Genomic DNA, 26,366 nt, shown 5'->3' with positions numbered 1-26,366 from the left:
TCTCTAATAAGGTACATTCACTATAGTCATTTTGACACCTGCTTAAAGAATTTTTCTTTAGGCAAGCCTATTCAGACATGTAGAAATTACATGTGTTTTATTTCTTTTTAACTACTGTTGATTGCAAAGGTAAATTTTCAGTTTCACAGTAATGAGACTTAACTTTCAGCTATAAAAGCTCATGCCTCCTCTATGGCATTGGCATGGCACATGTTAATCACTTAGGGGGAAATCTAGGCTCATAAAAAAATATTCTGCTGTATTTATGAGCTGTCTCAAACAATTAATGTGAAATATTGCAACTGATCATTTCATTATTATTATTATTATTATTATTATTATTATTATTATTATTATCTATATAATCTGACACATTGCTTTCCAACCACTCACTAGAACTTGGTATTGATGGTTTTATTCAATTAAGTTTTACTCAGAGCAAACCCATTGAAATTAATTGACCTAAATTAGTCATGCTCATCAACTTCAATGGGTCTACTCTGATGAACCCCGAGTATACAACCATGTTAATATATTTTTTAAAAAAGTTTAATATGACAATCTGGGAAAGATAACACAACCATGTGATATTTTCCACTTTAAGTAGTACAGTGGTACCTCTGCTTAAGTACTTAATTCGTTCTGGAGGTCTGTTCTTAACCTGAAACTGTTCTTAACCTGAAGCACCACTTTAGCTAATGGGACCTCCCGCTGCTGCTGTGCCGCCAGAGCACGATTTCTGTTCTTAATCCTGAAGCAAAGTTCTTAACCTGAAGAGTTATTTCTGGGTTAGCAGAGTATGTAACCTGAAGCGTATGTAACCTGAAGCCAGGGGCGTAGAGGGGGGCATAGGGAGCGGGCCACCCCATGTTCCATAATGGAGGGGGTGACAAATTATCAAGGAACAATTACTGCCCTACTAGGGCGGTTCATAAAAAAAACTTTTTTTTTTAAATGCCTGCTCCAAAGGTCTTATCTTACTATACTAGGGATTATATAGCTATATATGATATTTCATGCATATTGGTTAATATCTTGACCCTCCTCCACCAAAATAGCTTTTACTTGGCTGTTTTCCTATGTCATGTTATTATTCCTTTGTAAGAAAATATGAAATAACGTAAAACCATTTTTTGCAGGGGGGGGGTCAATGGAGGGGGGACAAGAAAATTTCCACACCGGGTACCACGTAACCTTCCTACGCCTCTGCCTGAAGTGTATGTAACCCAAGGTATCACTGTATGCTGGTACCAGAGGTTTCCAATTAGCACAGATGAGTTATGTTTTTCAGTAAATTTATATTCAGATGTAGTACTTAGCTTCCAGTGAAGTGTCAATTCAACTATTCAGATTAGGGTTTACTTTTTCAGCTCCTCAATATTCTTATACATATCCAAGGAACGGAGCATCTCAGAACTGTGGTAGGTAGTGAGGCCCACAGATTAACATCAAAATAATCTGCCAATACGGATGCATTCACCATATACATATGCCATGCTAAACCACAGCACAACGTGATAAATGAATGTATCACAATAAGCCTCAGGCTCAAGCATTCCATCCCTACCCTGTCCTCCTCCTGTGTGACTGGGAGGAAGTGTTTGGAAGCTTTTGCTTCACTACAGTTTGCCATGTCATATGCCCTGATAAACTGTGGTTAATAGCAACTACAGCTAGTTTCAAACAAGACAGCTTCAAATCATAGTTTCTAAAGCTGGTTTATCTAACACTTGCCATAGTTAGGATTAATCAGTTCTTGGTCCAGACAACATGGAAAGCTGTGGCTATTCAAAAGAGGAAGTGAAAGTTTCTGAACTCCTTTGCAACTAAACAACAACATCAACATATCTGTTAGTAATAAGGTAAAATTGGAATACTGGAAACTGTGTATTTAAGCTGAACTTATAGTCAAGCAATAAGCCAGTCTTCAGACACACAAGCATTAACAGTGAGAGATGCGGCCATAACACTCACTGAAAGTCAACACCTGCCCAGCTACACAAAAAGAAAAGGGGAAATTACAAGTCCACAGAATGTCGGTGCCTGCAGGCACCTGACAGCTTGGTAACCACTCTGGTCAAGGCCCTATTCTCAGTCAGCAGTCGCTCATTTAAATGCCTCCAAAGCCTGAACATGCTTTACTTGAAATGTATTCTGCAGGAATCAAAGAAACAGGAGCCAATGAGAGAATGCAATTGTGGCATGTTGAAAAGGTATCACAGATGATGACAACTAAAAGAAAAAAGAAAGAGATGTAAAGATAATCCTTCTTTAGCAGCAGATTGTTCTGTGTGAAACTAAGAAAATAACTAACTATATATAGGGAATCCAGTGACTGTGCAAAGGCTGGTGCCAAATGTGTTGCTCTGCTTTCTTTTAGACCACATCAGTGGGATGAGAGTGGGGGGTTGTCATCTGGGCAGCCCAGGACCTCCATACACACTGCCCAGGCTTGCGCCCTGGAGACGTCACTTTGGAACAGCAAAAACAACACAGGAGGCGCTGTGATTTGACTTCACCCCCAGAGGTGCTGCTGGTAGCCTTTCAAGCATTAAACAACCTGGGCCCAAATTCCTATGTCCCTATATGACTACAGTGGAACCTCTGTTTCGAGCATCTCAAAAGCCGAACATTTCGGTTTTCGAATGTCAAAAACCCAGAAGTAATTGCTTCCATTTCAAATGTGCCTCGGAAGTCGAATGGCTTCCGCTGCGTGTTTTCCAATTTTCTCAATGGATTTTGCCGACCGCTCATTGCACCTCAGTTTCCCAACGTTTTGGAAGTTGAACAGTCTTCCGGAATGGATTATGTTCGAAAACCGAGGTTCCACTGTACTAAGATCCGCAGACAACTGAGGATTTTTTTTTTAAAGGCAGGAAACAAGAGAGAGCTCACAGAATCCTTTTTGAAATTATACCTATATTGGTATCTGGAAATCTATATGCTGTAATTGCTGATGGATGCAATTTCAAGGCTGCTGAAATGACGCAGAAACTAAGACAACTATTTGTCTTCTCAGTCTGGTTCTTCCCTGTCCAGGAGTGGGGAGGGAAGGAGAGCCTATCTGCCTTGTTAAACTGAGGCTTACTTTTTATTAAGCCAATCAGCGCCTTTCCAATAGGGTGTAGGAAGAAAGCCATATTGTGCCTCAGGAATCAATCTAGCCCATCTCTAATTTACCTGTACGTATGTATGGTTGGGGTGTGTGTGTGTGAGAGAGAGAGAGAAAGAGAGAGGGGGGGGGGAGAGAGACAGACAGACAGACAGAGGCAGAGACAGAGCTTATTTCTTCATTAGGTCCCTGTGAATTAAAGGTTGGATAAGAGAGAGAAAAATCAAGTGATAGGTTTAGAAATTTTTGTGACCTTAACTTCACTCTGACTGTAGCCTAAAGGAAATACTACCCTTGATGTGAAGACTGTCTGATAGCAGAGGAACCTGTATTTTCACAATTGAGTTAAATTAAAAGTACTTCATTATTAAATTATAAAATGTTTGCCTATACTTTAAAAACACACATTTGGGAAAGTATAGCCATATTCAACCGATATAGGCTTTTGTTTTTTAATAGAACCATATGTCTCAACCCCAGCTCAGACAATCTCAGGTAAAAGTCCTCCATTACTATAAACAAAACTGTATGGCACAATATTCTATCCTTTGCAAAAGCTGCATTCTACTAGACAGCTTTGGCACGAGCTGTGATTACATGGCTGACCATGTAGTAAAAAGCCATTGAAAACCAGAAGAATGTTCTGTAATTTGATGCACTCCTAATCAATACATAAAAATAAGAATGTGCACACTGCAGCCTAAAAACAATGCTACTGCCCTAAATGAAAATAATTGAAGCACGCTTACTTTGAGTTCCTCTTCCATTTCAGATATCCGCCTTTCTAGAGCTCTTCTTTCCTACAGAAAACCATTTGCATTAATAACACGATTTGGATATATATTTTAAGCATCATCTCTGTAGAGCAATCTCAGATTTTCAAGATTAAACAACCATAAGCACAGTGAGGACAAGAAACTTGCGAGGCCAGTGATGTGTAAAAAAAATAAAAAATACTTCGAATTTAAAATCAAGACAACAGAACTAATTTGGGTCAAATTCTACAAGTTAAATACATTCTTCATATAAAGCTGATCAGGCAATAGTTTTTGTAACATCAGTTGGGTATTACTCCTTTAACTGTATTTTGTGGTAGTTTAGCATACAAGAAATGCAGAAAAGATACCAACTGCCTTAAGGAAAAGGAAGCACAAAGCATTACGTTCCATAGACAGGCAAATGTTAGTTTGCATTCTGTACTACACCCAAGTAATACTAATTGTGTGTGTGTGTCCTAGTGCATATTCTGTCATCATTCAATGGACAACAGGTCTTAAAGCTAAAGTATTGCTTTGTGTTAAAACAATGCAGTGAGTCTCATTAAAAAGCAGCTGCTGTATCCAGTATCTGACATTCAAATATTTTCAAAGTGTGAAAGACAAAGGCAAATTGCTACAAAGTAGACATTCAACAGTGTTATGCAAAACAAGCAGCATCAGCTGAGGTGTGTAAAACTTTGGTTAGATCATACCGCTGCGAGGATACTGACTCTTGTCGGTCACCTTTCAGATACAAACCATTTGAATTTAGTTTAATAATAGTTAAGTGAGTTCCTAAACATATTTTACCCAGTTTTAGCAATTAATTTCAAGAGTTTAGTACAGTCATAATTCATTTTGATCAGTCTGTCATTCATTTAACCCTCTGTGATAAGAACCAAGTTTCGTTAAAAAAAATCCAACTTGCTTACTTGTAGCAGTGCTCAGTTAAGTAACAGTGAGTTAACCAATTCAAGCCATTTCCACCAGTTGTATGTTTTTAAAAAGTTGCCAGACCAAATCCAGCACGGAATTTTAAATTTAATTATTTGATTATTATTGCTCTTATATCAATACATAAAGTGCATCCCTTGTACACAGTCTGTCCAGAAATCTAATTGCCTAAGTTGTTGCATTTTGTTCTTTTTGCATACTGCTCTCCCAATTCAATTATTATTTTATAAGACTATTATATAACTTAGAGGGCCAAAAGCCCAGAAAAAAACTTACCCTTTTTTTCCATTTCTAGCAGAGACCTATCAGCAAATCTTTCCTGCCTCTGAAATAGATAAGTGATCACACGCAATGTCACTCACAAGAAAAATAAAGGAGGTAAATGGACGTGGGAAAGATGCAATTTAGAAAAGCACTGTTGCATTACCAGTGGTGGGTAGAATACAGACTAAATAAGACAGTGAAAACAACAGTACCAACTCATTTCTAAGGGAATTAACGTCCACTATGTCTGAATCCAACCCAATATTTATTCATTTTTTCTGTAACATGACTACAAAGAGTGCCTGAAATTCATGGCACTCTCAGACTCATAGGTTTGCTGAGTATAATCTCAACTGGAACCATAAAATACTTTTGGGGGGGAAATACAAGATACAGAAAACAATGAGGTGGGAGCCGAAACAAACATCACAAGCCATCCTTAATAAATGGCTACTGATTATCTATAACAAATTTAATATAGATTCTTAAAATAGAGATCATGAAGTACAGATACAAGGCCAGAGTTACATTTACTAATAATTTCAAAGAACACTATAACACAGCATGTGGTCTATCTAGTTAATCAGATCAGATCTCCAATGTGTCTGGAATGTCAGAGTGAACATGAACGAATACGCTAAAGGGTCTTTATAAGGATATGTGCACATTCAAGCCTACCTCTGCCTGGTTTAGTAGTCATTTATCAGGTGGCTGGAATAACCACTTAACATTTCCCATCCTGATTCTAAACTTGTTCTCAGGAAGTTTCTGCCATCATATATCAATTTCAATTAATAGAAGTTGCTGCTCAAGGACAAACACACTGCTCCTTTTGAAGGTATAAGCTTAAAATCAGTCTCTATCAGCAGCAACTTCCTTACACTCCATGAACCCACCACCTTACTTTTTACCCATATAAGTTAATGATTATTGTTTACTTCTATGGAGCAGTAATACTAGGGATAAAACTTGACACCTAACATTAGCTGTCTATTGAGAAGGGCCAGATTGTTTGCAGGGGGAAAACTTCCAACTCAACTCTACAATATCAAGGACACTGTCTTCCCATCATAATCACATGAATTTTGAAGTCATTTATGCAGCAATTAAAGCAGAAATGTTCAAGGGTTAAAGACTAGACAAGGGTTTGGACATAATGATTAACTATGGTATAGTGTTGATTGAGCCTGCTATGCCTCCACCTCCAGTTTTCACTTCTAGTTTTCACTAACAACAGCTGATCATCAAATCCAAACCTGGGCAAACAGCGGTTAGCATCAACCACAAGTCTATTGAAACAAGCCAACTTCAGACCGTGATTATTAAGAAAATAGCAAATTTCCCTAAACCATTCCTAACAGGTACCTGAGTGATCATTCTAAAGAGTGACAGATTTCAGTGTAGAGACAGTGAATGAGCTAGATAATTTTACTCCAGATATAATAGTCCTACATCCCCTTTTCTTCACAGAGTTGAGCGCCATAGTGAGGCCAGTTTGCTGCCCAAAGCTGGGATCCCAACTTGGGATTCTCTTGAGCACTTGGAGGACCCATGGAATTGGGGTTGTAAAGAAGGATGAATTAATTACTCCCCAAGCCCCTTTGTCTCTCTTTACAATCCTAGGCCCTGCATCTACCAGAGGCAGAAGGACATACGAATCAGTTTGGGCTCACTACCTCCTTCCCTTTGTCATGCCATTAGTGGGCTCTTAGCAACCCAAAACCATGGAGAGAAAGGCAGCAACAGCATAGCAACAATGATGAAAGGGAAGGAGAAAGTCAGGGCTGGCCTGCCCAGGCTTCAGGTGGCAGGCTGGGGACAGGTGGCAGGGGCAGCAGATCCACACTCAAAGGAGTGTGCCGCTCACCTCCTCCTCCATCAATATAAAGTAACAATTTATAACTTTGCCCTATGCAAGTTGTGTATGAAATACCATTCTGGACACTTAACTTTTAAAATGTATAAAATTCTGCACTTCACATTTCATTTTTCTGGTTTGCCACCTCACTGCATGTTATTGCCTCAACTCCACCTAAGAGACTCAGATTCCATACACTTCCAAGAGCGCTGGTAAAGCCCAATAGAAACCTTCTAATATGTGAAACGTTCATTATCGATTTATATTTCTAATAGAACTTTTGTGCAGGTTTATAACAAACAGAATTAAAGTATGACGTTTAAAAGGAACTATTAAAAAAGTGTGTTTCCATATCTTTGGAAAATGCAAAGTTGATCCTTGGTGGCACACATTGTACTGAACCTACCCATGCTTTTTCTGTGGTGGCGCCTCATTTATGGAACTCCCTCCCTAGACATTGGACTATTGGCCAGCCTTCAAAATGGCTTTGGAGACCCATCTGTTTTGTTTGGCTTTTAACAATGATGATTTTATTAAGGTTGCTGCTAGATTTCAGAGTATAGAGTTAAGACTGCTTGTTACTAGATTTCCTGATAAAATATTTTCCAGGCCAGCAAAAATTTGAAGGGTTCTTTAATTTGTATGTACTGCTCTGCCTGTTATTTTGTCATTTTATTGTTTGTAATCTGTTCTAAACTGTATTAGAGAAATTTGTGATTTTATTTGTTATATGTTTGTAAGCTGCCTAGACAGGATAATAAGGCAGCCTGAAGATCCTTTGAAGAAATAAAATTAAATCGAGAGTTTAGAAATACAAACCTGAGTTGCCTTTTCCAACTGTAGTTTGAGATCCGTCAGTTCCATGTTGGTATCATGCAACTGTGCTTTCAATTTTTCATTTTCAGCTACAATCTGTTCATAAAGCTAAGAAATATGCAATATTTTTATAAATCATGCAGTCCTTCAAACTTCTATCATAACTGCATTTATAAAGTGATAATTGTTAGGGACATAAAATTTAACTCCTAGGATTAGAAGGGCAGTAGGCAAGGAGCAACTGTTTAGATTTCTGGGTTCTGTGTATGGCTGGGCGATATATGGTTTTCAACATCATGATATATCACCAGCTAAACACTGAGATATTCCAATATATCATGATGTCTGAAATAAAGATTTAGCCTAACTTCTATCCTCTATGGTCTGGTAACCTCTAGGTTTGATTACTGCAATGTTTTATATGCAATGCTGCCTCTGAAGATAGTTCAAGAACTTCAGCTGGTGCAGATTTCAGCGGCCAGGTTGCTCACTAGCACAAGACGGCTTGAGCATATCACACTGATCCTGGCCTGACTACACTAATTGCCAATTAGTTTTCAGGCCCAATTCAAAGTGCTGGTTTTGACCTATAAAGCCTTAAGTGGTTCAGGACCGCAATATCTCAAAGACCGCCTCTCCCCATAGGAACCAAGCTGGACCCTGCAATGATCACCTTTCTCCATACACCACAGTCACCTCTCTCCATTCAGGCAAGCAAGAGACATTATACTGGTTCAAGGACACATTCCAGTTAGGCAAAAGCACTAAGAGGAGGGTGCTAGTGAAAGGAGCATCCTAGGAAAGGGGTGTAGCCTGAGGAGGGTCCAATGGGTGACATAGGGAGACCTTGTGGCTCACATACAGCCCTGGGCCTGAGGTTCCCCATCCCTGCTCTAAATGAAAAAGGAAGTGGGGTAAAGTGGCCATGTATTTGCAGTGTTGCTTTACAAATAGCACCTTAACAATGGCCTCAATCAAAAATTACCTCAAAACCAATACCATAGAGCTTGAAATTGCATCTTATAGTCTCCAGAGTGTATGTATGCATATGATGTCAAACTGAATTAAGAGAACCATACAGAATGACTTCACAAACTTCCAATAAAGTCATCTTGTTAACACACAACTCATGGGGACAGATACCTTTTTAAAATCTGCTGTATCTTCTTTTTCTAGCTTGCTGGAATATGATTTGCGATCTTCCAAGTAACTGTATCCAGTCCGTCCTAGTACTGAATCGTAACGATCTCCTGATGATCCTGTGTCATATCTTCCAAAAAAGAATAAAAGTTCAATCTCTCACAGCTCAGTTCAGAATTACAACAAACTATGGTCTGAGCTAGCTCTAATTTAGAAACTAAGTCACAATGGCTTCATTTGCACATCAGAACTGTCTGTAGTTAATTGTTTAGCATGATCGTGCAGGTGGCTCCTCTCCTAGTGTGAGAGACCAATCACAATCCCTGGTGTATTGTAATGTCTGAGCTTGGGATCATGAGTTGTTTCACTCCAAACAAATCACAATGTGAAGCCAATGTTTGTTCTTAGCTTACCAAGGTGGGGATTGGGGCAGCAAAACAAGCCTGATCCCTCGTTCAGATATAATGCTACATCAGAGATCATGGTTTGCTGTTCCTGCTGGCACTATGAAAGGAGCAAAGCTGCAATGATTTCCATGTTCATGGGAAACTATTAATGAGGGTTTACTGTGACATGCAAAACTGGGCCCTAAATGAAAACACAATTTATACTATTTTTCCTTAGTTGTCTCCTCCAAGGGTTCCAAGATGCAATTATAAACTGCTTCAGCTTGTTGTACTTCCAGCAACACAACCACAGATATACTGCCTTGTTGTCATCAATCAGTAACGCTAAAAAGGGCAGCACAACTGAGAACATTCGTCTTTTTATTTGCTCTCAGCTGTGCAGCACAATGCTTTCTCAGCCAGCTTTCTGCCAAGGAGCATTCCCCTCTTCCTGATGTCTTTCATCTCTCTGTATTAAGAAGTGTTTTTGTTTCCTCCCCCCCCCCCAAGGTACGGGAGACACTCCAAGTTGAGCAAAGCACCAGGGGATGGGACATTTTTCTTCCTGGCTTTGTCCACTCAAAACCACTGCCCACACTCCAAAGCAATGTTGCTACCAACGTTGCAGGTTCCATATCCCTTGGAGTGAAGTAGCATTTTGGTAGGGAGAATGAATGTTGACCAGATAAATGTCCAAAAAGAAAGAAGTCCCTCTAAGGCAATGGTGGCCAAACCTGGCCCTCCAGCTTTTTTTTGGACTACAACTCCCATCATCCCTAGCTAACAGAACCAGTGGCCAGGGATGATGGGAATTGTAGTTCCAAAACAGCTGGAGGGCCACGTTTGGCCACCACTACTCTAAGTGCACCCATAGCTACTCTCAATGAAAAAAGGGAAAGCATCATTTCATTATTGGTAGTGCTCCCCCATCCCTGGCACCACTTTCCATTTTACCACATCTCCTGGCTGCTATTTTCATGACCTACATTCCAACTTCCCTCAATTTTAGCCACTAGTGATAATTGCTACCTTTGCTTTTCATAACTCTGTTTATATTTCAAAAAGAACGTCACTTTTCTTTATAAAACACAAAAGTAGAATGCAAACAAGTTTCCAAACACCAGTCTTTGGGGAGAAATGGGAGACCATAGGTCAAGGCTAAAAACCTAAAAGTTATTCATTTGATTCAGCTTCTTTTATAAAAGTTGTTCGATAAATAAAAATCATGCAATCCAAGTGCCTGCTTTTATTTTGAATGGGAACTGGTTTAACACCCAGGGGCAGAAAGATCAATACAGAAATCATGGCTTTCAGGTAGACCAGCAAGACTTAAGACAAGAAAGTTGGTGCTCTATTTTTGTCTTTCTCATATTCTTGATTTCTGTTATGTGACATGATGGCCTCAGAGGGTGGAACACCAACTATGACTTGTCAATTGGGACATTTCATTAACCTCATGATTTTAACATTCTCAAACTATGATTTGTCAAATGTCAACATTGTGACAAACGATAGTTAAGCTCAGAAAATGATTTGACATGACATCTGAATATTAATATTATAACTCAACTAAAGATATGGTGTGAATTCAAATAATGTGTATGCAATCTTCCACTTCTCTCCATTTTGTACAAAAGCAAATGTGAACTAGGGAACATCCTCCACTTGGAGACATCCCAAAAGCTGAATCTTGCAGATAAATGGTTAAAATCCCCTCTATTTAGGTGTGGCAAAGCATACAACCTTCATCGTGTTTGTAACCAATGAATCATATTGCTTGGCTCTACTGGAACATTTTATAATCCTCAATATGTCATGGTGCTGCCATGCTGACGGTCAACATGCTAGCATAATAGCAAATCTGTGGGCATGTTGAAACTGGATGTAATGTTCTACAGTTTTGGTATTTATGGAGAACTGAGCTGTGGGCAGCTTCTTGCATCGCATCATTTGCAAAGTGCCTTTTCCCATAAAAGCATGCTTAACTTTTCATTTCATTAGCAACATTAAACAATTAAGAATGTTATACCTCACATCATAAGGAGAGCTAAACGTGAAGAGTACACATACCTTGAAATGCTTTCACTCTGAAGGAGAAAGAAGAAGAAAATATTTTAAAAGACTGCACCTATGTTTAACAAGCAAATTATTCACATCTTACTAGACAATTAATAAGAATTTAAGTAAGCTCAGCAACTAAAATAAAATGGACCATAATAATAATAATAATTTATTATTTGTACCCCGCCCATCTGGCTGGGTCTCCCCAGTCACTCTGGGCGGCTTCCACCAAACATTAAAATACATTTAAAATATCACAGTTTAAAAACTTCCCTAAACAGGGCTGCCTTCAGGAATTTTCTGAATGTCAGGTAGTTGTTTATTCCCTTGACTTCTGATGGGAGGGCGTTCCACAGGGCGGGCGCCACTACCGAGAAGGCCCTCTGCCTGGTTCCCTGTAGTTTTGCTTCTCGCAGTGAGGGAACCGACAGAAGGCCCTCGGCGCTGGATCTCAGTGTCTGGGCTGAATGATGGGGCTGGAGACGCTCCTTCAGGTATACAGGACCGAGGCCGTTTAGGGCTTTAAAGGTCAGCACCAACACTTTGAATTGTGCTCGGAAACGTACTGGGAGCCAATGTAGATCTCTCAGGACCGGTGTTATGTGGTCCCGGCAGCCCCTCCCAGTCACCAGTCTAGCTGCCGCATTCTGGATTAATTGCAGTTTCCGGGTCACCTTCAAAGGTAGCCCCACATAGAGCGCATTGCAGTAGTCCAAGCGGGAGATAACTAGAGCATGTACCACTCTGGCGAGACAGTCTGCGGGCAGGTAGGGTCTCAGCCTGCGTACCAGATGGAGCTGGTAGACAGCCGCCCTGGACACAGAATGAACCTGTGCCTCCATGGACAGCTGTGAGTCCAAAATGACTCCCAGGCTGCGCACCTGGTCCTTCAGGGGCACAGTTACCCCATTCAGGACCAGGGAGTCCCCCACACCCACCCGCCCCCTATCCCCCAAAAACAGTACTTCTGTCTTGTCAGGATTCAACCTCAATCTGTTAGCCGCCATCCATCCTCCAACCGCCTCCAGGCACTCACACAGGACCTTCACCGCCTTCACTGGTTCTGATTTGAAAGAGAGGTAGAGCTGGGTATCATCCGCATACTGATGAACACCCAGCCCAAACCCCCTGATGATCTCTCCCAGCGGCTTCATATAGATATTAAAAAGCATGGGGGAGAGGACGGAACCCTGAGGCACCCCACAAGTGAGAGCCCAGGGGTCTGAACACTCATCCCCCATCACCACTTTCTGAATACGGCCCAGGAGGAAGGAGCGGAACCACTGTATAACAGTGCCCCCAGCTCCCAACCCCTCTAGCCGGTCCAGAAGGATGTTATGGTCGATGGTGTCAAAGGCCGCTGAGAGATCCAGCAGAACTAGGAAACAGCTCTCACCTTTGTCCCTAGCCCGCCGGAGATCATCGACCAGCGCGACCAAGGCAGTTTCAGTCCCATGATGAGGCCTGAATCCCGATTGGAAGGGATCCAAATGGTCCGCTTCTTCCAGGCGTGCCTGGAGTTGTTCCGCAACCACCCGCTCAATCACCTTGCCCAAGAATGGTAAATTTGAGACTGGGCGATAGTTGGCCATATTGGCCGGGTCTAAAGATGACATCAGGTATATGGCAGGTAAAGGCGTGTCTGCTATAACTTTGAAGTCCATTTCCTAGCCGTGTGTATTGAAACTTATCTGCAAAACAGTCTTCAAAGGAAAGTTCTTTTCAAGTTGTCAACCAATGTCATAACAACATCAGGTGATTGACAGGTGGGCAGTCCCACCCACGTGTCAGAATTGACACTTGGGATTGAGGGGAAGGAAAGATCTGACCCACTGGCAGTATGCAGTTATCTGCCCCTGCTGCATGGAATCATAGGCTAGAATTCAAATAGCTAACTTAAATACATCAAGGGATTGGGCATGCCCAAAGGCATTTTGGACTTCTTTCTTTGAATAACAGACCTTCCAAGCCAAAGAGCATTTCAAAGACTTCTATGATTTCAAAAGTAATTTTCAATGCAGCTTAGGGAACTGCTGTTTGAGTGATACAAGCCCAAAGTCTCCATAGCCACATGTAAGTAACTGCATGTTTGGATCCTAGCAACAATTTGCAGAATCTTCACAAGATCACCAATATTAGAAATATAGATCCCATGTTATGACAAAGTTCTAAAGAGTTAATGATTCTGCCTTCCTGTTCTTTTAGTATTCTATATATTTCAACTGCTCTCTCATTTTTCAATATGGACAGTTCACTATGTGGTGATTTTAAGTCAATTTTACACCACTCTTTTGTTTGACTATATTTTGTAGGGTCTACTTAGAGCTCATTCAAGTGACACGTTCACATGAAACAGATAATGTTGGCATTATCAAAGCAAAATGTATGCAATCTCAGTTAATGCACTATTACTGAATTTAAACAGGATGCAATACCTGTGGGAGGGTAGCTTTTGTAAAATATGGCACTCAAATGAGAATCAGAATGAAAGAGAACAGGGCAAAAGATACATGAAACAGCACAGCACTATGAAAACAACTTTGTGCACTATGAAAGATAATCAACAGGTTACGCTTCTATGAAGGCCAAATAAAATTATCACATGATCTCTGAACTTAATGTTTTAACCCCAGAAGATACAATTTTCTTCACAGAACCTTGAATAAAACCGTAGCATGAGATTATGTCTTTTATATGCAAGGAAAACGAAACAGAACAATTTTACCTGTGTTTCTTTTTTATTTGTTCCCTCTTCTGAATCAGATGGGTGTTCTTGTTCATTTTCATCACTCTGAGGGAGGAAACCCATTTAAAATTAGCATATATTTACATTTTGCCTCTGGACAGAACAACTTAGAAGGAGGGCTTCCTCCAAACAACATTTTCAGCCTTCAAACTGCTTCAAACAAGCAGATATAGTTTGCGAATAACAAAATTCTATCCTAGTTGCTCACCACCACTCACACATTTATACTGGAATATAATCTATGTTTGCACTCTTCTAAAACAAAAATTTCAACTAAAGGTAAATGAACCCCTGACCAGTAGGTCCAGTCGTGGACGACTCTGGGGTTGCGGGGCTCATCTTGCTTTATTGGCTGAGGGAGCCGGCGTACAGCTCCGGCGTACATGTGGCCAGCATGACTAAGCCGCTTCTGGTGAACCAGAGCAGCGCACGGAAACACCGTTTACCTTCCCGCCGGAGTGGTACCTATTTATCTACTTGCCCTTTGACAAACTGCTAGGTTGGCAGGAGCTGGGACCGATCAACGGGAGCTCACCCTGTCACGGGTATTTGAACTGCTGACCTTCTGATCGGCAAGCCCTAGGCTCTGTGGTTTAACCCATAGCGCCACCCGCATCACTAAAATTTCAACTATTTTTGTCCAATTCTTCAATTCTGGGACAACTTACTGTAATCAACATATTTTTTAAAATAAAATGATAGAGACTCTTTTCCTATAAACAGCGGATACACGGAATCTATTTTCAGATTTTATTGGGGCTATTGGGTTGTTGTTTTTATTTTTATTAGGTATTTTGTGGTTCTATATCTTGATTTTATTTTGTGAACCGCACTGAGACCCCCGGGTATAGACGGTATATTAATAATAATAATAATAATAATAATAATAATAATAAAACAGCAATTAATGGGTGGCAAGTCCATATTAATGTTTAAGCAGTTAACTTATATACAAGAACTTTTACTTAACTACTTTACAGCACCTCACTGCAGCATCTCATTGTTTCTGATTTATAGTACATACATAATCATCCAAGCCCCAATTAACTAAAATGCATGCTTATCCAATGTATTATGAACTATGTATATGTTACAGTTAATGTCACACATTTTCCTTATTACAGGGGGGTATATTCAATGATTGCATTGAGTAGAGCCACTGAAATTAATGGCCATGACTAACTTGGGTCCATTACTTTCAATGTGTCTATTCTAAGTAGAACTTAGTTGGATACCAATTTTACTTTAAGGCAATGACTAGTAATTGAATTCTTTAATTGTCCAAAAATGCTGTGATATCGGTAATGAAGAAGTCTGCTGTCTCACTAATAAAATAAGTCATGTATATGTTGTGGATGGGTTGGTAATTCATGAAACAGTTTAAATGTCTAGATCTGACAACTGGGTATAACCACCACACTTCTAAAACCAGATTGATAGCTGTGTTAAGCATTACATCAAGAGTGCTAATAGCTTTAAAATACATGAATCTCACCTATGTCTGAAACATAAATCTGCAATATGAAAAGAAAAACCCAATTTTCACAGCTTGCTTTATCAACTGTGTTGCCTCAGTTCATTGAGTTCTCCCTATACTGTATGCAATTTAAATGGGTTTTTACTTACATCCTGAGTCCAAAAAGAAACTCCTGTAGATCTTCGTTTTTCTCTTGGCCGTCGCCTTTCCCTTATTGATTTTGTCTGTGATTTATCTTCTTCTTTTTCTTCTTCTTTCTTCCCTGTTTCTATTCAAATAGCAATGCATTGAGATTTTAATGAAGTCCAGTAAATATACTAATTTGCAACACTTTACATTTCTGTTGTCATTCCTGAAGCAGGACATTCAGGATTCCAAGTTTATGAAAATCCTAAAATGCTTTTGAGAATATGGTAAATGTAGTTCACTTTTAATGTGCCATTATTCTCTTTATACATTGTTCCATCATTTCTAACTATAATATTTCATTGTAGTATTATATGGACTTTAACCTTAAGAATCAAAGCCTAATACATATGCATACATTATGACATCTACAAACACATATTCATCAAAGCAACCAGAGCACACTTATTCAGGTAAGTATTTGTTTAGCCAGAAGCATCAAGAATTCAGCGTGCAACAGACTCTTTCAGATAGAAATCTGTGTTCAAATTAGCTAATTTGCTTTTCTTTGAATGGTAATGCATTTAATGAAATCCAGCAATTTTCAGACTATGGTAAGGTGCCACTTCTGTAAACTAAGATTTAAAGTAACATGTCACAAAGATCAAAGTTTAACCTTTTCAAACTGATTGTTCATCTCCAAAATGCTTTTATTAACTTATACAAGAATTATTAAGCAGGGCTGCACAAGCATATAACATTCCTTTGCTATCATGCACTTTATCCATGTGTTTACCCTTGAATTAACATAAGAAATCACAAACATCCAGGCACTTGTTTATTTCACTGCTCCAGTCTTCAGGGCTGAAAAATGAATCTATATTAAGGCAAAACAATACTTAGCCTCACTCTAAACTTTTTCTTTTTTAAAAAAAAGTTGCTCCTATAACAACTCAACATTAAAATTTAGAGCCCATGTATGAGGTTTCTGTAGTGGTTTCTCACGAGTAAACACGCTGGACTCCGGTCCATTTGTTTACAGGTTTATTGTGCAAGTATTTACAGTGCAGAGCTCAAAAGTTCATGTCCATCTTAGTCACTCTCAGATTCCGAAAGTGGCGCTTTCCTGGAGCGCCCCCAGCAAAGGAACTTGTGCACCCCCTGTCTCCTCCTTCCCTCCTTGAGTTTCACCCTTCTACGTAAGTGGGACGATGGAAACGTCGTTGCTCCCTCCTTGCTAATCTGGCTGGGTGAGTGTCTGGGCTCTGGAACATCCCCCAACCCTCTCCCCTCCAGGCTTCCCTCCTGCCTTTCGTTCCCGCCGGATACTGTCCCGCTCTCCATGCGGTGCTGGGGCTCTGTGTCCTTTGACAGCTCCTGCACCACCCCGCTGGTCTCTGACGGATCCCTGACACCATGGAATTATGGGAACTGGTGAGCAAGTTTAGATTTGCTCTACAGAAAGCAATTTAAAAGTATAATTACTGAGGAATTGCTGAAATACTGATTTTAGGTGGTGATTCTCCAGGAGGATTCCCAACTGTTTTATCAATTACTCATCTAAGGTATAGGTGGGTAGCCGTGTTGGTCTGCCATAGTCAAAACAAAATCGAAAATTCTTTCTAGTAGCACCTTAGAGACCAACAGGAACAAACTCAGTTGGTCTCTAAGGTGCTACTAGAAAGAATTTTCGATTTTGTTTCATCTAAGGTATACCAAACTTTTTGAAGGGGGCAGTGGTTTATTTGATAACACCAACACAGAAAAAGAAAAAAGTAAGAGAAGCCTTACCTCTCTCATTTTCCTTTGCTCCACTTCTGGAGTAAGCAGAAGTTATACCTATAAGGCTGTTTGGTCTGTTTAGTTGGCTTGAAGAACTAGATGTGGCAACTGAAGAAGTTGATGAAGTAGTTGTAGGTGTAGTTCTATAGCGATGATATGGCTAGTCAACAGGGAGAAGTTCATATCAGTTTTGAAATATTAGGAAGCATAGAAATGCAGATTAAATCATTTTAATCAAGTAAGCTACCTCCTACAATTTCAGAATGGCAGCCTACCCTGCTCCACGTGAGTGGCAGTGGCAGCCCCTTGCAAGCTGCCCTTCATTCCCAGGGCAGTTAGGAGTCACATCCCCAATGGCCGGCCATTGTAAATTCCCTGACCAGCAGCATTGCAGGGTACGATAGCCCACCAAGACTGAAGTTTAAATCAGGCTTCCTCAAACTCGGCCCTCCAGATGTTTTTGGCATACAACTCCCATGATCCCTAGCTAGCAGGACCGGTGGTCAGGGTTGATGGGAATTGTAGTCTCAAAACATCTGGAGGGCAGAGTTTGAGGAAGCCTGGTTTAAATTGCCCAATCATGGGCAGCCAATGGGGCGGAGCCTGGTCGGTGGACCTGAGTGCAGAAGTTCCCACTCTAATCCATTAACTGGGGATAAAAGCCAACTATGCCTAGCGTTCAAAGCACAGTTGGCCGATTCATGCCTATACAATAAGAGAAACACGAAATACCTCCTCTATGGTCCGTGTGTATCTTTGTCTATAATCATCATCTTTCGATTCAGATTCTTTCTTTTCTTCCTGTTTTTCTTTGTCCTGTTTTTCCTTTTCTTCCTTTTCTTTTTCTTCGTTTTCTTGCTCTCTGGTTCGTGTACCACGACTTCTGCCAATAGTTTTTTCAGCTTCTTGAAGATCAGTCAGCGTTACCCCCTTTAGAAGAATTGCACCCCAAAAAACGATAACATGTCAAGTCTCCAGTATCTAATTTAACATCTGTTGACATTCAAACAATAACTTATTAAAGGCAAATAGTATTTTGTAAAAAACAAACAAACAAACCTGAGGCTACACCCCATTTCCTAATCTCATAGTTCATTCTTTCTTGTTTGTTTCATCCTCATTTTTCATAGCATCTTAAAGCTCTTCCCTTCTATTTTTAATGCTGTTTCAAAACAACTGGAAGGGACAGTATTTTATGTGATAAAAATAAATGGATGCTTTAAAAAAAAATTCTCCCTGAGTGCATGCTTTGGGGAAAATATATTTTCCTAGCCCAGAACTAATTGGTAGGCTTCTGCCATGTGATGTGTGCATGTGGATATATAGATTAAAGTCAGAATGCAAATACTTAACTTGCTTTTCTGAAGAGGAGCTGTATTTCTCTGCTGCACTAAAAAATTAATAAATGTTAATACTTGCCTCTGGGAAAGTTGTGTGAGGGTCCTGGAACATGCCTAGAGCCCAGTGAGGCAGAGGGAAAGGCCTGCTGCAGACAGGTAGGCATGCAGGGGTGAGGAGTTCTGGGGGTTTCTGGCTTCACATGATTTTGGGTTTACACATGAAACCCTGGAACCAAACCCTCGCATAAGCTGCGAGTTGCCTGTATATTATTACATACTTCCATTTTCATATTTTCATTCTCTCTCTTCCTCTATGAACAGAAACCAATTCATAGGTATTGTACCGTCAGTGTATTGGACTAACACATATCCCCTAAATATATAAGATCACTGTACCTGAGTGGATCTTCTGGACTGCCTTGCTTGCCTTGATCTAGCTTTTCTTTGGGATTCAGATTCTTCATCCCGAACTGGAGTGAGGTATGACCTGGAGTTAAAAGATTTGCTAGCTAGTAATCACTGTATAAAGTAATTGCATTTTTAGAAAATAATTTGATAGAAAAAGGAGCAACTGAAGCCTCTCAGCTAAGTCACAAATAAATTAAGAAACTGAAGGTTTCAAACAATAACATGGTTCTTTTGTGGCAACAAGATCACTGCTTGTGTTTTGGTTTAATTCTGCACTGAGCAGATACAAGCTTTTCATATTCTGATAATACAATTACATTACAATATCAAGTCAGCACTTTAACCTAAGGATCAGCAACAGAAATATCCAGGATCAAATTTAGCCTTCTGAGAGGTATTACCTGCCACTCAACACTCAATCAAGCAAGGATTCTACGGCAATGGCCTAGTTTAGATGCAATGGGATACCATGATTCCCAGTTACAAGAATGTGTTGCAACAAGCTTGCTCCTCATCTCTCCTTTAGCCATAAGAAACAACTGGACACTTCCTTTGGGTTTTTGAATAAACCATAGCTATGTTCAAACTCAGGAAACTGGTTCACTCTACATATACTTACTTAACAAACCAGAACCCAATTTTGAGTGTAGGTCAGGACTTGTTGAATCCACCCTGCTGGAACAGATTACCCTTTCCTGAGTTTAGATTTAATGGGGGAAAACCTGTCAGGTCACTAAGCTAAATAGTAAAAAGAGACCTCATTATTTACGAAAGTAAACATTTCTCGAATTACCGCAAATACCACCTTCAAATTAATTTCTAGCATCAGGAGAACACATCTTGATAGACATTAACTAAGTACTCAGCTCATCCAGAAAGTACTCAGATCATCTAGAAAGCTTGTGGTATGTACATTTCTGAACATTTTGCTGTGCCACTTCCTTTCATTTGTTTTCTGCCCTGCTTTAGATGAGATATCTTAAAGATACCAGAAACCCAAGTGTCATAAGTGTTAAGTATATTGCACTAACATACATAAATAAATGCATTAAGCCTTACAGTTAGCTATTATGTTTATGCCTCATAACCTATGCCTCAGCTATGACCGTTTAAAGTATGACCGTTTAAAGAAAGTTGGGAAATATGAATAAAAAGAAACACTCCACAACCTATTCTTAGTAGTAGGCAATTCTGTCATCCTAGATTATTCTAAGCAGCCAACAAACTCACATAATCAAACACTGAACTCTTAAAGAATAAATTGCAACTACTTTGGGACCATGTAATAACTGCCACTACGTACAGTCATGGGAAAAAGAAAGTGCACCCTCCTTGAATTCTGTGGTTTTATATATAAGGACGTAATAGCAATCATTTGTTCCTTACCAACCTCAGATGAACAACAATTCATGACATTTTACAATGTGTCATGATTTATTTAACAGAAATAAAGTCAAGATAGAGAAATCATTTGTGGAAAAACTAAGTACATTCTTACTGCTGCCATAGCAATTAAGAGGCTAAGTAGCAGACAGGAGCTGCTAATCAAATGCCCTTGCTTAATTGATCATCAGCGAGTGTGCCCACCTCTATAAAAGCTGGGGTTTGGGCAGTTTGCTGGTCTGGAGCATTCAGGTGTATTTTAACACAATGCCAAGGAGGAAAGATGACACCATGCTCTTAGAGAAGCAAGTGCTGTGGCCCATGAATCTGTGAAGGGTTCGAAGGCCATCTCCAACCAATGTTAAGTCCATCATTCCAAGTGAGAAAGATTTTCAACAGTGGAAAACATTCAATACAGTTTCCAATCATTTCAGGAGTGGACGTCCCAGTAAATTCACCCAAAGGTCAGATAGTGCAATGCCCAGAGAAATTGCAAAAATCCCAAGAGTTACATCTCAGGCTCTACAGACCTCAGTTAGCATGTTAAATGTTAAACGTTCATGACAATACAATTAGAAAAAAACTGAAAAAGCATGCTTTGTTTGGAAGGGTTTCCAGGAGAACGCCTCGTCTCTCTAAAAAGAATATGGCAGCATGACTTTGGTTTGCAAAGTTGCACCTGAGCAAACCACTAGACTTCTGGAACAATGTCTTTTGGACAGATGAGACCAAAGTAGAAATGTTTGGCCATAATGCACAGTGCCATGTTTAGCAAAAACCAAACACAGCATATCAGCACAAGCACCTCATACCAACTGTCAAGCATGGTGGTGGAGGAGGGGTGGTGGGCCACAGGACCTGGGAACCTTGCAGTCATTGAATCAACCATGAACTCCTCTGTATACCAAAGTATTTTACAGTCAAATGTGTTGCCATCTGCCCAATAGCTGAAGCTTGGCTGAAATTGGGTCATGTAACAGGACAAGGATCCCAAGCACACTAGCAAATCTACAACAGAATGCCTGAAAAAGAACAGAACCAAGGTGTTGCAATGACCCAGTCAAAATCCACACCTCAGCCCAATTGAAATTCTGTGTGGGACCTTAAAAAAGCTGTGCATAAACAAATACCATCAAACCTCAATGAACTAAAGCAACATTGTAAAGAAGAATGGGCCAAAAATCCTCCACAACGATGTGAGAGACAGATAAAGTCCTACAGAAAACAACACATGATATACAAGGTACTGAATCATAAGGTGTACTTAGTTTTCCACACATGGCTTTTCAATTTTGGCTTTATTTTTGTTAAATAAATAATGACACGGCGCAATATCATGTGTTGTTTATCTGAGGTTGTATTTACCTAATTTCAAGACCTACTAAGGAACAGATGATTGTTATTACATCTTCATACGTAAAACTACAGAATTCAAAGAGGAGGTAGGCACCTTCTGGACAACAGAATTTAAAAATCAAGGTAATTTAGACCATCAATAGAAATCTAAATGTGTTATTTCATCCTGTGCAACACACATGCAAAACCTTGACACACTGGTGAGAGTGAAGAAACAAACTGAATGCCTGAGTTTTGAACTTCCTTGCTTTTTCAGCTCCTCTCAGGCTTTTTAACTATAGTATTTTTAAAATAAAAAACACTTATTATAATAAAGTTTAGCCATTACATACACCTTGCATTTAATCCTAGATATATTATGCAACACTTTTAATTAATAAAGTTGCCTGGTTCACCAACTTTATTCCTATTATTACCAGACACGATCCTTCTTCAAAGCATACAATGTGCATTGTGGCAATACTTGATTGTCTTCCACATTGATCTTTGAAAGGAACTAAGAATGCAGTCTCAGAGCATTCATGTTTGTGTGCATTTATGCCAGAACAAACTAAGAACACTGCCACACCTTAAAAACATAATAGGTTAAAGGGCATGGGCTTTCAGAATTAACAACCTACATCTTCAGATGAATGAAACAGGAAGATAAGCTGGTTTGTGTATAAACTTTGAAAATGCCTAGGTTTATTCTAAATTCTGGTGTCTTTTCTTCTCCCCACCAAAATACACATCCTCTTCTCTCCCTCCCTAGAATATTTTGTGAGGTCAGTGGGCAGGCAGGTTTGTTTGTTCGGCAAGATCAAATGGCCCCTAATATGACACTTTGCACTGTTTTGGCCATTCCTCAAAATAGAATACTTGGCTCTCTGTATCGAAGGCCACTTCCTAAAGAGATACTGTGTGCCACTTTCTATATCTACAGTACCTGTTACATCTACTGGCATGTCTTTACAGGCATTACAGCAGCCTTTTTTTCTTCTTTTTTTAAAAAAAGCTTTTTCTTATTTCTGAGAGGGGAAATGCACAGCAAGTTCAAACCATGGCATTTTCCTTAACACACAAAGTCACTTGGGAAGAAAGATGACAAAAGGGATTTGGGGCCCAAACGACACATTTCCACAGGAACAACAAGAAAACATAAAAACAGCAACGTAGAAGAAAAGGTGCTCTCAAACACTGACATGTACAACTTGTTGCATTTATGTTTATCAAGGTTTAAATACATATGGTGTTTCCATATTGACCAGAATCTTATGTTTGGAAACAGTTCTTCCCATCTAAAAAGCTGATAATTTCTTCTCACAATTCATGAAACTGAAAAACTTTTCTCAATTTTCTACAGATAAAGAACTGCTGTGAATGTGGAGACACTGAACATGCATACCACTCTCCACCTTAGTTTTTTTTTTTTTTAAGTGACATAGAACCATGGGAACTAGTGAACAGGGAAGATCTAAAATGGCTTCCCATTTTTTATTTTGCTCCTTGTTTTATTGTATATTTGATATTTTGGTGGAAGCCGCTCAGAGTGGCTGGGGAAACCCAGCCAGATGGGTGGGGTATAAATAATAAACTGATGATGATGATGATGATAATGGAAGCTGAGGATTGTCTATGTGTTTCCCATCACATATATTACATGTGGGCAAAATATCAACATATTTACAATTGTATTAATGCATCTTTTGTGAGTAGGCATTTGTTCACCTCACACTAATGAATCGCAGCACAAGTGAAGTATCATTCTCAGAACTTTTTACACACCTGCGTCTCTCCCTGACCTCTGAAGTTGAGGACACAGTGCCAGAAGTAGTTGTAGTCAAGGCTGTGGTAGTCGCAGTATTTACAATTGATGGTGCAACAGGAACGGTCACTGCCGTAGGAACATTGTCTTTGTCTCTCTCAGTACTATCCTCAGCCCATAAACGATTTGAGGTACTATAGCATCATAGCAACAACACAAAAAGAGAAAAGGAAACAGCTAAACAATGAAAGCACTTTACTAAAACAGTGTGATACAAAGGGGTGGATTTTTTCTTTTTTTAAAAAAACATACAAATTTGAGACTGGTTTTGCTACAGAAGTATCTACATAGCTCCTGGGGAGCTTTACTAAAAGTAAAGCTTTGACTATATTTTTACCCCATCCCTATATATTATTTTTTACCCGTTCACAGACATGCATAGCTATTGCTTTATAATGCAAGCTTCATTTTGAGCCAGATTGCATACTGACCACAGGTAACAGCAAAAATGAAAAAAATCCAGAGCCCAGTACCTTCTACACAAAAATGCATGCACATACATAAAGCACACAGTGGACAAAACACAAGCAACATTGATAGTCCCACCTGCTTTGTATGCCTGCTGTTGCTGAACCCGTTGTAACCTTTGTAGCAGTGCTTGTGCTGGAAAGCAGGCTTTTCTGAAGACCAGCAGGGGAGGTAACTGTTGATACTGACGTAATACTTGGAATACTAGAACTAATCAAGTCATCTTGTCTTCTACCAAAGGAAGCACTGAAAAGTCATTTGAATTTACAAAAATAAGCACTGTGTATTTATTAAGTTATAAATCACCACCCATTATTCTACCAGTTTGATGAGCCCTCAATTTCCATCTACTGAATAGCTCCAGATATTGTAAAAAAGATAAGCATAATTACAAGATCTCTCATTTCCATAAAAAGACTACAAAATTGTAAACCCAATTTTAACATCATACCAATATATCTGCTTGCAATCTTATGACACACTTAATAACACTGTGTTGTTGCTATTACAGCCCATCACTTACATACAGAAAATCTAATTGCTGCTTAAAAGTATCATCAACTAAAATATATGAGCCAAACTGTGTCTTAGACATGACTTACTCAAACCAAGTATGACCATCACTGAAGGGCAAGGATACTGCCACAGTTGCTTCATGAACAGTTTAGCATTAAGAGGCAACAAGGAAGCTGTTATAAGAACTGAAAGTGAAGCTTTTCTGTAAGCAAATAACTGAAGAAGCTGTGACTAGCAGTCCTCATCCATTTGGGATTGGAAAGCACCAGAACCATCTTTCCACAAACACTGATTTCCTCATTCAGATGATGGCTTTGTAGTGTTTATCCAATGAAGGTATAATAATAAAACAGCTCTCACCATTTTCAGGTAAATAGCTAATGTATAATACACAAAACAACTACACCTAACCTTCTTTTAAGGACATGAATATTGCTGTCCTTTATATTACTATTTGAAAATGCGGACAGTATAAAATTCATTATGTACCACCATGCAGTTCTATAAAAATACCTGGAATTCTTTATATTTTTAACATTTACAAAACATACACTATTTACCTTCTTTGATAGGTTGTGTTTAGTGGTGAAGATCCTTCATTTGAGATATTTTTCTTTGCATCTTCTTCCCATTTTCTTCTTGTGTAAGAACCACTACCACGTATTAAACTGGCTGACGTATCCCTGTTTTCTTTCTCTTCAATGTCAGATGTACTGGCCAGCCTTCTTGGAATTGTAGGAGCAACATATGCAAGCCTAGTTCCTTTTGTATCTTTATCCTGCAAGAGACATTTTTTTTACAAAGTTTACAAGTTTGACTCAGGTTACGATTTTTGAAAGGTGAACTGCATGTGTAGCAAACATGACCCCAATTTTAATTACACACACACACACACACACACACACACACACACACACAACTTGCTCCCATCAATTTATCGGCCAAATAGTGAAATAGTGTTAAAACAGGCACACCGTTTCTAGAGTTTCTAGTTCATGTGTAAAAATAAGCATCGAGCAATAAATGTTCTAAAGGGAGGTTGCCCCTTATGCTTTGCATATTTTACTGTAAACAATGTCAAATAGAAACTTTGGCATTTGAAAAAACAAATAATTAGTTGTCAAACCTGAAGTAAATTACACAGAGCCTAACACACATGACTGGTAATTGTACAGAATTATGCTTCCTACACAAGTTGTCTGGAAAGTATGGCCTTCCCATCACTGAACTACACTGAAAGTGATCTACTACAAAGAAAGAAAGAAAGTAGTTAAACCTTGTACACAGAGTAACCACACATTAGGAAGCATATCCTATTTGAAGGATGGAAAAAATGCCACACCATTCTTGAAAGCACATACTTTGCCCAAGGAACTAGATGAAAAATGCAGAAAGACATACAAAGATCACTGAACCCGTCTTTGATGAACGGAAATCTTTCATGGTACACTACATACCAACTACTAGTGCCTCTTAAGACTTCACCAGGAACTAGGCACATAAGTTCATGATTTGTCTTCACAGCTTTTAGGAGTAAGTAGAAACTTTATTCCATGATATGTGGAAGTCAGAATTTGGTAAGGAATTCATCATCTTCAGCTGGTCTTTCTT

At 39.4% G+C, this 26,366-nt stretch overlaps 1 protein-coding gene across 6 annotated transcripts in view; it reads right to left on the bottom strand.

Annotated features, from left to right (window-relative positions):
* Window positions 1-26,366, bottom strand: part of PPP1R12A (protein phosphatase 1 regulatory subunit 12A) — a 98,877-nt gene that overhangs the window by 5,641 nt on the left and 66,870 nt on the right. For 2 of the 6 annotated variants that reach the window (XM_033162802.1, XM_033162805.1), the window contains 14 exons: window positions 25,316-25,533; window positions 24,318-24,485; window positions 23,732-23,905; window positions 19,217-19,307; window positions 18,213-18,410; window positions 17,490-17,640; window positions 15,722-15,840; window positions 14,075-14,140; window positions 11,359-11,375; window positions 8,906-9,032; window positions 7,766-7,870; window positions 5,101-5,149; window positions 4,584-4,614; window positions 3,862-3,912 (listed from right to left, as the gene is read on the bottom strand). In XM_033162802.1, coding sequence (XP_033018693.1) covers window positions 3,897-3,912; window positions 4,584-4,614; window positions 5,101-5,149; window positions 7,766-7,870; window positions 8,906-9,032; window positions 11,359-11,375; window positions 14,075-14,140; window positions 15,722-15,840; window positions 17,490-17,640; window positions 18,213-18,410; window positions 19,217-19,307; window positions 23,732-23,905; window positions 24,318-24,485; window positions 25,316-25,533 — 1,530 coding nt within the window. In that variant the 3' untranslated portion in view covers window positions 3,862-3,896. Of the gene's footprint in view, window positions 1-2,022; window positions 2,155-3,861; window positions 3,913-4,583; window positions 4,615-5,100; window positions 5,150-7,765; window positions 7,871-8,905; window positions 9,033-11,358; window positions 11,376-14,074; window positions 14,141-15,721; window positions 15,841-17,489; window positions 17,641-18,212; window positions 18,411-19,216; window positions 19,308-23,731; window positions 23,906-24,317; window positions 24,486-25,315; window positions 25,534-26,366 lie in introns of all 6 variants that reach the window. The other 4 variants (XR_004427463.1, XR_004427464.1, XM_033162804.1 and 1 more) reach the window with 4 other exon arrangements.

Source organism: Lacerta agilis, chromosome 10 (assembly GCF_009819535.1).
Source record: "Lacerta agilis isolate rLacAgi1 chromosome 10, rLacAgi1.pri, whole genome shotgun sequence".
NCBI classification, from domain to species: Eukaryota; Metazoa; Chordata; class Lepidosauria; order Squamata; family Lacertidae; genus Lacerta; species Lacerta agilis.
This window is presented reverse-complemented; position numbering and strand designations above follow the sequence as displayed.